At 37.8% G+C, this 14,233-nt stretch overlaps 1 protein-coding gene across 14 annotated transcripts in view; it reads right to left on the reverse strand.

The window, feature by feature from the left end:
- RBM6 (RNA binding motif protein 6) overlaps positions 1-14,233 on the reverse strand; it is a 110,013-nt gene that overhangs the window by 81,078 nt on the left and 14,702 nt on the right. For 4 of the 14 annotated variants that reach the window (XM_008529781.2, XM_070575231.1, XM_070575232.1 and 1 more), the window contains 4 exons: positions 8,330-8,440; positions 3,370-4,648; positions 2,012-2,101; positions 687-756 (listed from right to left, as the gene is read on the reverse strand). In XM_008529781.2, coding sequence (XP_008528003.1) covers positions 687-756; positions 2,012-2,101; positions 3,370-4,648; positions 8,330-8,373 — 1,483 coding nt within the window. In that variant the 5' untranslated portion in view covers positions 8,374-8,440. Of the gene's footprint in view, positions 1-686; positions 757-2,011; positions 2,102-3,369; positions 4,921-8,329; positions 8,441-9,140; positions 9,223-9,640; positions 9,847-11,928; positions 12,070-14,233 lie in introns of those variants that run through there. The other 10 variants (XM_070575229.1, XM_070575230.1, XM_070575239.1 and 7 more) reach the window with 6 other exon arrangements.

Genomic DNA, 14,233 nt, shown 5'->3' on the forward strand with positions numbered 1-14,233 from the left:
ATCTGGAGGGGATTGGTTCCAGGAACCCCCACAGATACCAAAATCCAAGGATGCTCAAGTCCCATATATAAAATGCTATAGTACAATGAATACAGTTGGCCCTCCATATCCAAGGATGTGAACCCAGTACTGCACACTAAAATACCAGGGTATTCTGAAAAGTTTAATCTGTAGTTCAGACCACAGAGGTCAAAGAGAAAGTTCTCCTGGATCTATTAATGGATTTCAACAAAATAACTATTGCAGGACTCTATTCTCAGAGCAAGACTGAAAATTCAAGAAACCACTAATTTGTACAATTTCTCTGGAAAGTTGTAAATTTCACTCCAAAGCAACAAAATATAAAAGTTTACATGTAGTAAGTTTATTAAATCCTGTTAGGCTCAAATGTAAACATTCCACCACGATGAAGAACACAAACGTAAGTTTAATGATTTAATTATACAAAATATATTCAGGGACAAATGCTGTAACAGTCACATTATATATCTCATAGGCACTCCAAAGAACTGGAACATGCATCCTCATTGCCCATGTGTGGACAAACATCCACAAAAAAACCACAGCTGAGACTAAAGCTGGCTGTTATTTGACGGTTTCTTACAAAAATTCCGAGTAGCACACGATGCAGAAACCTAACAAAGACCTTTCCTAACCCAAGGCCACGTGCATGTTGAGAAACTCACCTGTGTTATACTGCTTCAACTGCAAGTCCTTTACAGGCATGCCATCAGGAGTCCGAAAGGCATTAAGAATCTGCAAAAATAGGGTTTTTATACTAATAATACAAATCATAATCAAACAGTGAATATTATATTTTCCCCACTGGTTTTTATTCTACATAATGTAAAGCTATGATTACTTTATAAAGGCAAAATTAAGCTGTGCACATTCTGGGCATTCAAAAATTGCTGAGTAAGTAGAATATAATTATTCAAAAATTCCCAAGAATATAAAGAAGGCAGAAGAGCATAACTATCACGAGCTCAACCTCAAGCTCTGAAATCAGACTGCCTGCATTCCAAGCCTCTCCTGCTCACTTGCTGTGGAACCTCTCAGTGCCCAGTTTCTCATCTGTTAAACACAAGATGATGAATTGAGCTCATCCCAGTCCAGGGCTATGGCACTTGAACCCCCTCAGACTGGTCAGTTCTTTTCCCCTCTTCAAAAGGGCTATTCTCTCACTGCATTCAGGCCTGGGCTCAATGATGCCTTCCCTAACTACCGGATTTAAATTAAGCCCCTACCCCAGTGATGCTCTAAACTTTTACTTTAGTTTTCTTCAGAGCATTTATCACTGCCTGAAATTATCTACTTTTTGCTTACTTTTTATTATCCATGGAGGTAGTGAATTTATAATGTTCACTGCTATACCATTCAGTACTTAGAACACTGCCTGGCATACAACAGCACTTAATATACAGAGTGAATGAATAAAGAGCACCTATTCATAGTATATTGTGATAATTAAACGAACTAACGTCTATAAGCATCACATAATGCCTGGCACAGAGTAAGCACTCTTCACTCTTGTTGTAAGATTCTGACCAAATTCTTCCATACGTTCTGCCATCATTTAGTCATCCAATCCTTTAACAATGAGGAATTGGGCAGCACTCAGCTTTTACTACTGTAGTAAATCAACTACATCTTTATGTATGCACTCCAACCCTTCCTCTTGGATTATGCCCTAAAGGATGATTAGCAGATCTGAGGACAGTAATCATTTGTCATAATTTCTTCTTTTTTTTTTTTTTACAAACTTCACCTCAGTGAGCACATGTATAACTGGTGAAATCTGAATAAGCTCTATGGATTGCACCAAAGCCAATTTTCTGGTTTAGCTATTGTACTATAGTAATACAAGATGTTAACACTGGGGGAGGCTGGTGAAGGATACCCAAGATTTCCCTGTACATTTCTTTGCATCTTCCTGTAAATCTATAATTTTTCAAAATTAAAAAAAATTTTTAATTGATTAAAAAAAGGAAAAAGAAAAAAAGAGACTTACCTCTTCTTTTGTGGCATTTTCAGGCACTCCACTTAATCGAATAAGCTTGCTTGGTTTCTCCTCACTTGAGCCAGTCCTATAATCTTGATCCTTGAATGCAGAATAAAAAATTATTTCAGAAATAAACGTTAGTGTGGAAAATGAAACTAAACATGAAATACAGGTACTCAGGATCAAAAATCAAAATGACTTGCATTATATGAAGACCTAAAAAATTATAATATTCTCTACTTTTCTGCATTCCAAAATTTTATTTCAAATCATTAGAAAACAAGTGTGCTAAGACAAAGGCTCACTGAGAGTCTTAAACTAGTAAAACAGAATGTTGAGAGGACTCTTATAGGCAGAAAAAAAACCCTAACATATTCTCAAAACTATAATTTTCTTTTTTGGATGAGAAAATAGAAAAAAAAAAAGAAATTTAAACCAGATATCATTTATCAAAGATGTCATCTATAAACAAATTTTAGAACAAAGTCAAGATTTGTCATCTGACCATACAACTTAACAGCACAATTCAGAGAAATCAGCATTTTCCATATTCATGAAAGTCTCAGCTCCAACTGACTTCTCTCCATTTCAAAAGTTATAAAAAGGATTTAACTTTTGAGAAAAAGTCTCTTATAACTAAGTGAACACACCTCCCAGTTATGCTTACTGTCCAGGCATAATTATCAATAACATCCTCTTTTACTCATGAAAGTGTCCTGATTTGAACAATAAATTATATGGTCGCCCAGCTCTAACATTCTCAAAATCTATTATCTGGTTAGCCTGTCTTAGGATCACTCTCCAAAATAACAGAAACCTAAGTAGAGATGGAGAAAATCTATTTTAAAAGATAGTATTTTCATTGTCCAAGTGCAAACGTAACTATCCTGACTTAGATTATATACTCATTAAATTATATATTATTTATATAGAAATTCAACACTGAAGTCATTTAAGTTAGTTGCAACAGGATATTGTGACATTAACCTCACCTCCTGAAGACTAGGGAAAGACTCCTAAGTATTCTCTAAATGACTTTAAATAAGAAAATGAACCCTAAAAAGCCACAAGGCCTAACTACGCAAGAGTTGAGAGAACCAACTCCCAAAGACAGAAACTTTCAAACAATTATCTCAAGGCATTTAAATTAGCACCATAAAGCAAAATAGTGAAGAGACATACATGAAAAACATGATCTGAGTTGAGAGCCGTTTCTCTAGAGATGTATATTCCATTCTTGAATACAAATTTTCCTTTTTAATGGTTGTACAAGGAGAGACCCAAGACTAATGGTCCTGGACTCTGTACTTCATCCTTCAGAAAAGCCTTACGAAAAAGCAAAAAGGCAATCTACTCCATTAACATACCTGAAGGTCCCGTGGGGAATCTCGGGAAGTTTTGCCCTCTGGAAAAGACTTGCTCTGGCCATAGCCAAATATCTGGCTTCCTGGCAGCCTGTGATCCACATCACGGTACTCCATGCTTCTGTAATCAGTGTCTTGTCGGCCAAGAAAGTCCAGACCACCTTCTTCTTTAAACAGACCAGCATCTGAACTCTGTTGTTCACCTCCAGAAAGCTGTGACTTGTCTTGGTCTTGAAGTGGACTTTGGCTATTCTGAAAGTCTGATGGAGACTCATGTTCAAAGGCTACATCTTGTGTTTCTCCTTCTCTTGGTTCTGAATGCTCAAATTCTCCCTTCTGAATGCCAAAAGCTGGCCTTTCTGTTGTATGGTCATGAGTGGATTCTTCTCTCTTGTTAACATTCATACTAGAATGTTCTCTATCTTGTGTAGAGGGCTGAATGTACTCCAAAATATTTGGATCCACAGAGGGCATCTCCCTATCTTTAAATTCCATACAAGATCCCACCTCTCTGCCCCTAAAATCCTGATCAGTCCTAGACCGGTGCCTACCTCTGAAATCTGAATGTGGTGTATCCCTGTCCCTAAAGTCTAGATCACTAGCACCTGAACCTCGGCCTCTAAAGTCCACCTGTGTTCCATCTTTGTCCCTGAAGTCCAAATCAGATACATCTCTATTCCTAAAATCAGAACGGGACTGATCTCTGGCCCTGAAATCCAAATCTGATAAATCCCTTCCCCTAAAATCTGTGTGGGATCCATCCCGGCCTCTAAAATCTAAATCATAAGTGCCCCTGCCCCTGAAGTCAGATGGAAGAGCATCCCTACCTCTGAAATCAACAGTGTGAGCATCCCTGTCTCTGTAGTTAATGTGAGATGTCTCCCTACCTCTATAATCCATAGAAGTACCATCTCCACCCCTATAGTCCATAGGTGGTCCTTCTCTATCCCGAAAATCCCCAGAATGTATGTCCCTACCCCTGAAGTCCAACTGTGATGACTCTCTGCTCTGGAAATCAGAAGATGAAAAATCTCCCCCCCTGAAATCATGTCCAGGTCCCTCCCCTCCTCGATAGTCACCATGCAGTCCATCTCTAGCTCCATAGCTGAAAGAATGCTCCTCTACATTTGCAAAGGGAGGCCCCGAATGCCCCTGGAAATCAAAGGGAAGTGAATCTCTGCCAGGAAAGTTGCCAGAGTGTCTCTCTTGAGCATGACTCTTAAGGGGAGGAGGAGGATAATCCCTGTTCCACCCGGGAGCAAACCTTTCTTCTTGGCTCCCACTGTAGAAACAAAGACAGTGTTATTCATATTGTCCAGAGAGTTTGAAATCTACACACCAGCATATTCTTCTCTAATCACAGCACATTCTTCTGTAAACATTTTTTTTTTGGCAGAGTTCTGTAACAAGGTCCTAGATCTGCAGAAAACAGCAATGTTTTGCTATTTTAAGACGAAGTGACGGAGTAAACTTTTATGCTCCCATTTCAGAACACGAGGAAAGTCAACACAAGGTTTTCAACATGACTGCTGCAGAAAAAGCTCTCACCCAGTCCTGCAACAGGGAAAATCCGCAACACCAGATAAGCTAGCAATGGTGACATGCTACAAAAATTTCCATTTCCTACAGCCAGGGAACTTAGAAATCCAAGATCAACATGATGATTCCTATACATCAGAAAAATCAATGCACTGCAAATTTCTTACAGTAAGTTTCAGGAGGTGTCTTTCTCATTGCTGCATACAGGAGTAACATTCCAAAATATTCGGTTACAGCTACAGTACAGACACCACCCAATCAGAATGGATGCAGGCCCAAAATGAAGAAACACTGGCTATAAATCAGCAGTAGGAGCACACCAGTGTTCACCAGATGAGCATCAGCCCCGGTTGCATCTAAATCCCAGTTCTACAGTGGCTCCGCCTACAAGCAGTCTCACTTGGGTCCTATTATTATTATAACTACCCAAAGGTATCACAGAAGGCAGCATGAATCATGTCACAAGGCATGTGTAAGTTGACTAAGCCAAACAACATCATCCAGGAGCTTAACGCTGAAAGGGACCTAAGAGAGTGCATTAGGCCCTCAAGCATTATCCTAAGGTGTCAAATGAAGAAGCTGATACTCCAGATTCTAATGCCTCATGTTAATTTTTCATGGTAATAAAACATTTTCAAAAATAAGCATGGGGCCAGCCTGGTGGCACAGCGGTTAAGTTCGCACATTCCACTTCGGTGGCCTGGGGTTTGCCAGTTCGGATCCTGGGTGCAGACCTATGCACTGCTTATCAAGCCAGGCTGTGGCAGGTGTCCCACATATAAAGTAGAGGAAGATGGGCACAGATGATAGCTCAGGACCAGTGTTCCTCAGCAAAAAGAGGAGGATTGGCAGCAGATGTTAGCTCAGGGCTAATCTGCCCCAAATAATAAAAAATAAAAATAAGCATAATATTGAATTCACATTCTTAGTTTACAGAACTCAAGAGATAACGAAAACTGGCCCAATCTTTCATATGAGCCAACTTCTTTTCTTTGCCTAACCTTCAGACCATTTTACATGTTTTGGCTTTGGTAAAGGATCAAGGAATTTAAATAGGCAATTAGGTACCTAGGATCCTGAGCTTGAGTGGGAGGGGAAAGCATGAAAAAGGAAAATATGAAATGATTTGAAGGGTTATCTGCTATGTAGCAGTAGAAAAAAAAATATTAAGAGATCAAGTCCAACTCAGTTCTCTCCTCCCAGAACATACAGGTTCTATGACCCTTCTGAGCTCAGACTACAGCACTATAGAAAGATTAAAAGGACAACTGATTCCGGGTCACTCAGTTCAAGAGAAACACTTACAATGCCAAACCCTTTCTTAAAGTGATAGGAATTTAACAATAGTAACCTAAACATTAGAATGATACATATTTAATGGATTTTCAGAACATGATGACTTCCATGAGCTCCCATTAACATTAGTTATATCTATGTGATTCACCATAAGAGGAGTAAGTTCAAATGTTTTTCATAAGTAATACAATTTAACACTAAAATTAAGACATTACCAATAACTCTAGTGTCTCTCATATTCAAAATCATTCAAATCCCAATAGTTAGATTGCAGGAAGACTTAAGCTCAGCAGACACTCATGGGATGAGTATTGAGGTATCTCAATTTACACGTTTTCTGACCAGACACATCCAACATTGTCTTTAAATAATGCCCTAAGGATTATCTTACCCTCTGAAGTTGAGAGGATCAAATAGATCTAGAGAAGCCTACTGTACTAGGGTTCTTAGAACTGTATTTTATGCAGACTGTTCAACAAACAGTTCTATTAATATAAAATAGCAGTGGCTATGAAAAGAATTTTCAACCAAATAAAAAATAATTTAAGAAGCTGTTAAAATGAAATACGAAGTAGTTTTCCTGTAAGATATCTTTTTTAATCCAAATAAGTCCCCCCAAAAGTTATGTTATATAAACTATGTCTCCCTTCTGGTCAATGACCTTAAAAAACAGCATGTAATGACTCATATTTAAACTAAAATTAAGGTGGGAAAATATAACTTTAAATAATAAATTGGTCAAAGAAAAAATGTTCTGAAAATTTTTTTAAAGTTATGCAATAGAGCTAAAATTACCTAACACTTCTGAAGGCTTACCTAAACCATCTAAGTAGATTAATTTTATAAGAAACAGCCTTACTTACAAAATAATTATCCATCAATATAAGTAAAAAGGATAGATTACAATCCAAATATTTAAAAACATAAAGGACCAGCTCACTGATTAGACCAGGGACTGGCAAACCTTTTCCATAAAGAGCCTGATAGTAATTATATTAGGCTTTGCGGTCTCTGTCAAAACTATTCAACTCTGCCATTGTAGCAAGAAAACAACCACAGACAACTTGTAAATGAATAATCATGGTTGTGTTCCAAGAAAATAAAAATGAGCTGCAGGCTGTATTTTGCTTACCACTGATCCAGACCTTAATATTTTCAAAGGAAAAACATACCCAGCATCATCACCATTGCTTTAATTTAAAAATTGTTGAGCAGAAAACAAAGACACCTATCGTTTAGTATTAAGAAACACCAGCTTTACTAAATAAATTTTACTATTTAAAAATACATGGATTTTTAAAACACAGTTCTCTATCTAAATTTTTCGTTGGAACCCCAAGCTTCAGAATCATGAATGGAACATGTTGAATTTGCACAATAAAATCTTGCAGACTCTCAATCCAAAAGAAAATTTACTAGTAACAAGTTTCAATTGGAGCATCACTGTTTTTACTGTATAACTTACCAAATAAAACCATAAAAATTCCATTCCTATGGCATTTTATTCATTGTAAACACAATGCAAAAGTTTTAAAAACACTATCATCAGTTTTTATTATATTGGCTATAAAAAAATGAACTCCTTACAAATGTAAAATATAATCCATTTACAATTGAATGGTACCACCTTCTCCACTTATCTTTGTATCTAGTAACCCCCAAAATTAAAATGTAGCTTAGAAAATTGCATCGAGTAATTTTTCTTTCTCAGAACTATTTATGGTAGCTGAAACACAACGTGCCACAGGCAAGACACAGCTCTGAATTCTAGGCATAAATTAGTGAACTTAATAGAACATTTATGCACATTTATAAACGTTTATGTACATTTTTGCTAGCCTTCCTTATTAGTCAAGAACATATTACTTTGCTAAAAGAGATAATAAATAAATAATTGGTAGATATATTTTAGAGTTTAAAAATCCTAAAACAAAACATTTGGTGTGCTTGGTATTCAGTTTCACAATCACTTTAGAAATAACCAGAAATTTTTAAAATAGTTTCTATTTTTTAAAAATCAGAACTACTTCTACTCAAAGAAAATATCTCCTTTTATGGTAGACCAAAAAATGCTATATATTTATCATTAAAATATTCACAATTTCAATATTCAAATTTTAAGACTTACCGAAAAGGTCCTGTTCTGTTAGCAGATCGAGAATCCCCCCACATCTCTTTCTATGTCAAGAGGGCCCAATAAGTAGATCCTTTTGCTACCAAACTCTGATTATAGCAGTGCCTGTACAAAACAAACCGCAAAAAATAAATACAATAGAATATGAAGCAAAGGCTAAACTAATTTTCTCCTGCTTGGTTTATCAGAGACCACATCAGCAGGGATATTTTTGGAAGTCATTTTTAAAGATTTACATATTAATTTATAACAAGAAAAATACACTTTGGGGGCCGGCCCAGTGGCGCAGCAGTTAAATTCACACACTCTGCTTCAGTGGCCTGGGGTTCACCAGTTCAGATCCCAGGTGTGGACCTACGCACCACTTATCAAGCCATGCTGTGGCAGGTGTCCAACATATAAAGGAAGATGGGCACAGATGTTAGCTCAGGGCCAACCTTCCTCAGCAAAAAAAAAAAAAAAAAAGAGGAGGATTCACAGTGGATGTTAGCTCAGGGGTAATCTTCCTCAAGAAAAATAAATAAAAAATTTTTAAAAGGGGGCCAGCCCTGTGGCCACGTGGTTAAGTTTGCGAGTTCCGTTTCAGCGGCCCAAGGTTTCACCGGGTCGGATCCTGGGCATCCCACATGCTGAAGCGGCGTCCCACATGCCAGAACTAGAAGGACCCACAACTAAAAATAAACAACTATGTACTAGGGGGCTTTGAGGAGAAAAGGGAAAAATTTAAGAAAAAAAAATGAGGGGGCCGGCCCCGTGGCCGAGTGGTTAAGTTCGCGTGCTCCGCTTCAGCGGCCCAGGGTCTCACCGGTTCGGATCCTGGGCGTGGACAAGGCACCGCTCATCAAGCCATGCTGAGGTGGCATCCCACATGCCACAACTGGAAGGACCTACAAATAAAAAAAATACACAACTATGTTCTGGGGGGCTTTGGGGAGAAAAAGGGAAAATAAAATCTTAAAAAAAAAAAAGATTAAAAAAAAAAAGCGTGTTTTTCTTTTTTTTAAGCTTTTATTTTTCCTTTTTCTCCCCAAAGCCCCCCAGTACATAGTTGTATACTTTTAGTTGTAGGTCCTTCTAGTTGTGGCATGTGGGATGCCGCCTCAGCATGGTTTGATGAGCGGTGCCATGTCCGCGCCCAGGTTCCGAACTGGTGAGACCCTGGGCCGCTGAAGCGGAGCATGCGAACTTAACCACTCGGCCACAGGGCCAGCCCCAAAAACCACCCTTTTAATTAAAAATGTGTGCTCTGAGGCACCATAAACTTCTCAATGTAGGAGGAATGCTTCACATTTACTAAATACTTACTAACTTTCCCAGCACCCATTCTATCTTCCTTTTTGGAAACAGCATCTTAGCATTAAACACCAGTCTCAGTCCATGTGGCTGATCCACCACCATCCAGCCTGGTCAATCAGAATAGTCTATTACCCTCACCAGAGTGACTGCTTTGAAGATGGGCATGTAACCCAAGTCAGGCTGAGAAGTCATCCTCAGGACCTTTGCTGTAGCTACTAAAAAAGAGGCAAACTTTCATGACCTTGGATTTAGCAACCATTTCTTAACACAGCACAAAAATGACAAGGAACAAAAGAAAAAACAGATACAGTAGATCTCACCAAAATTAAAAACTTTTGTGCATCAAAGTACGCTATTAAGAAAGAGAAAAATATAACCCACAGGTCAGCAAAATGGCAGACTAAGAAGTTCCAAAGACTTGTTCCTCCACAGAAACATCAAAAAACAAGCAGTAAATGTCTGAATCAACTATGCTGGAGCTTTAGAAAACAGTCAAAGGTTTACAACAACCAAGCAAATAATCAAGAAAAAGCCATCTTCTGGCCAACAGGCACATGAAAAGATGCTCAATATCACTAATCATCAGGGAAATGCAAACCAAACTACAATGAGATATCACCTTACACCTGTTAGAATGGCTATAATCACCAAGACAAAAACAACAAATGTTGGAGAGAATGTAGAGAAAAGGGAACCCTCACACACTGCTGGTGGGAATGCAAACTGGTGCAGCCACTATGGAAAACAGTATGGAGATTTCTCAAAAAATTAAAAACAGAAATACCATACGACCCAGCTATCCCACTACTGAGTATTTACCCAAAGAGCTTGAAATTAACAATTCAAAGAGATTTATGCACCCCTATGTTCACTGCAGCATTATTCACAATGGCCAAAACACGGAAGCAACCCAAGCACACATCGACTGATGAATGGATAAGGAAGATGTGGTATATATACACAATGGAATACTACACAGCCATAAAAAGAAGACAAAATCATCCCATTTGCAACAACATGGATGGACCTGAAGGGTATCATGTTAAGCAAAATAAGCCAGACAGAAAAAGACAAACACCGAATGATTTCACTCATATGCGGAAGATAAAACAACACATGGACAAAGAGAACAGATTAGTGGTTACCAGAGGGGAAGGGGGTTGTGGGGTGGGCACAAGGGGTAAAGGGGCACATCTATATAGTGACTGACGAATAATAATGTACAACTGAAATTTCACAATGTTATAAACTAATTTGACCTCGATAAAACAAAAGAAAGAAAAAGCCATCTTCAAAACACTAGGAAAGTTTTGTGGTGTTTTTACTCATCCCCACCCCATCCCCTCTCCAGCATGGCAGTGGTTTTTGTCCCAAAGCAGTGGCAGCCCAGTTCCCAGCTCAGAGGAAGACCGAATTTGCAAATTATTGTGTACATCTGTATCTGTTCTAACCTGTCTGGGGGCTATCTGAAAGACTGATGCAGGGTGCTTGTTTCTGTTGTACCTAACTCAGAACTCTGGGGAGGAAAGTGGCAGCATTGCTAATAAAAGCTGCAAAGCAGACTAGAGACTCACAGATATGGAGAAATTAGGGTGAAAACACTTTGGGGAATCAGGACATTCCAAAGCAACATGTATGGGAAAATTTAGAGAGCACATGCATACCCAGGCAAGACACATGATCAGACGAGACCCAAGAAGACCTTAAGCCTTCACTTCAGGCTTCAGGCTGATCCCTGGGCTCAGAGCAAGCCTACCTAAGTGTTGAAGGAGTGCCCCAGCACAGAACCAATCTGCAAAACAGCGAGAATGGTTATTTTCTGCTTTTCTCTTTTTTGTTTTTGGTGTGTTTTTGTTTGTTTGTTTGAGCTCCTAGCATTCAAAGAAATCTTGGTTAAAAGGTTAGAGGAACCAGAGCTAAAAGAACAGGTGTCAGTGATAACACACAATAAGAAATAGTCTTTGCAAAAATAGTTTAGAAGTCTCAAAACAGGCTATTACAGTCTTCAAAAAACAAAAAAAAAAATCAGCAAACCCCAAGAAAGGAGGAGAATCTGATTTCCAGAGTTACCACATTAGAATAGTCAAATGCCCAACTTTCAAAACAACAACAAAATCACAAGGCATACAAAGAAACAGGAAAATACGGCCCATTCAAAGAAGCAAATGAACAGAAACTATTCCTGAGTAAGCTCAGACATCACATTTAATAGACACAGACTTTATTACAACTGTCTTAAATATGTTAAACAAACTAAATGATAGGGGCTGGCCTGGTGGTGCAGCAGTTAAGTTCACCTGTTCCACTTCTCCGCGGCCCAGGGTTCGCCATTTCGATTGCCGTGTGCGGACATGACACCGCTTGGCACGCCATGCTGTGGTAGGCGTTCCACATATAAAGTAGAGGAAGATGGGCATGGATGTTAGCTCAGGGCCAGGCTTTTTCAGCAAAAAAGAGGAGGACTGTCAGTAGTTAGCTCAGAGCTAATATTCCTCAAAAAAAAAAAAAAAGAGGAAGAAATTAAGACATTTCCAGATAAGCAAAAGCTGAGGGAATACGTTACCACTAAATGGGCCCTGCAAGAAGGGCTAAAAAGAGTTCTTCAGGTTGAAATGAAAGGAAGCTACACCATAACTTGAAGCTGTATGAAGAAATAAAGATCTCTGGTAAAGATAAAAACAGGGGCAACTACAAAAGCTACTATCATTGTAACTTTAGTTTATTACTCCACTTTTTAGTTTCTACATGATTTAAACGACAAATGCACAAAAAATAGTTATTAATCTAGGTTAATGAGAACAATTTATAAAGATGTTATGTGACATGAATAACAGAGAGAAAGGAGCTAAACAGAAGCAGAGTTTTTGTATGCTATTGAACTTAAGCTGGTATAAACTCAAATTAAATTGTTACAACTGAGGGATGTTAAATGTAATCCCCATGGTAACCACAAAGAAAATATCTATAGACTATACACACAAGAAAATGAGAAGGAAATCAAAATATTTCACTACAAAAAAATCAGCTAAACACTAAAGGAGGCAATAATGGAAGAAATGGACAAAAAAAGCTATAAGGCATATAGAAAACAAATAGCACAATGGCAGAAGTCCCTCCTTATCAGTACATAATTACTTTAAATGCAAAAGATTTAAACTCTTCTAATCAAAAGTTGAGATTAGCAGATTAGATAAAAAACAACTACTAAGATGGTCCAACCACAGTCATGTGCCGCATAACAATGCATATATGATGGTGGCACCATAAGATCAGTACCATATAGCCTAGGTATGTAGTAGGCTATACCATCCAGGTCCATGTAAGTACACTCTATGATGTTCGCACAATGGTAAAATAGCCTACGGACTCATCTCTCAGAACGTATCCCTGTTGTTAAGCGATGCATGACTGTATATGCTGTCTACAAGAGACTCAGTTTAGATCCAAAGACACACATAGATTGAAAGAAAAAGATATCCTATGTAAATAGTAACCAAATGAGAGCTGGGGTGGCTATACCTGTATCAGACAAAACAAACTTTAAATCTAAAAAGATACAAAAGACAGACATTATCTATTAAACAAAAGGTTCCAAAACCACAGCAAGAAGATAAAACAATCATAAACATTATGCACCTAATAACAGACTCTCAAAATATATGAAGCAAAAATTCAAAGACCTGAAGGGAGAAATAAACAGTTCTATGTTAACAGTTGGAAAACTTCAAACCTCACCTTCAATAACAGACAGATTGACCAGACAGAATGTAAGGAAATGGAGAACTTAACACAATAAACCAACTAGACCTAATCAACATATACAGAACACCCCACCCAACAGCAGACACATCTTCTCAAGTGCATATGGGATATGATCCAGGATGGACTACTTGGTAGACCACAGACAGGTCTCAATAGATTTTAAAAGATAAATACCAAACAAAGCATCTTCTCTGACCAAAATGGGATGAATTGAAAATGAGTAACATGAGGAAAACTGTAAAATTCACAGAATTTAAAATGCGTATTACCCAACTTTTCAGTTCCTCTTTTAGGATTTCATTCTCTAGAAACCTACAATGTGAGGTGACATGTTTATAAAGGTACATAATGCAGCACTGTTTGTAATAGAAAAAGATTATAAAATCTAAATGTACACCAATAAAGTATAATTTGTACTACCAAAATACTATGCAATTCTCAAAAAGTGAGGTAGCTTTGTTAATATAGGATGAGCTATTATATATTAAGTTTAAAAATATGTACAAAATATTATCTGTAATATGGTATCACCAATGCAAAAGAGAAAAGTATATACATTTATGTGTTGCTTACCAACGTATATACATTCTGAGAAATGTGTAATTAGGCAATTTCATCATTGTGCAAACATCATAGAGAGTACTTACACAAACCTAGATGGTACAGCCTACTACACACCTAGGCTATATGGTATAGCCTATTGTTACTAGTCTACAAACCTGTACAGCATGTTACTGTACTGAATATTGTAGGCAACTGTAACACAATGGTAAGTATTTGTGTATCTAAACATAGAAAACGCACAGTAAAAATGCAGTATGAAAGATAAAAAATGGTACA

This window comes from Equus przewalskii, chromosome 15 (genome assembly GCF_037783145.1).
Source record: "Equus przewalskii isolate Varuska chromosome 15, EquPr2, whole genome shotgun sequence".
NCBI lineage: Eukaryota > Metazoa > Chordata > Mammalia > Perissodactyla > Equidae > Equus > Equus przewalskii.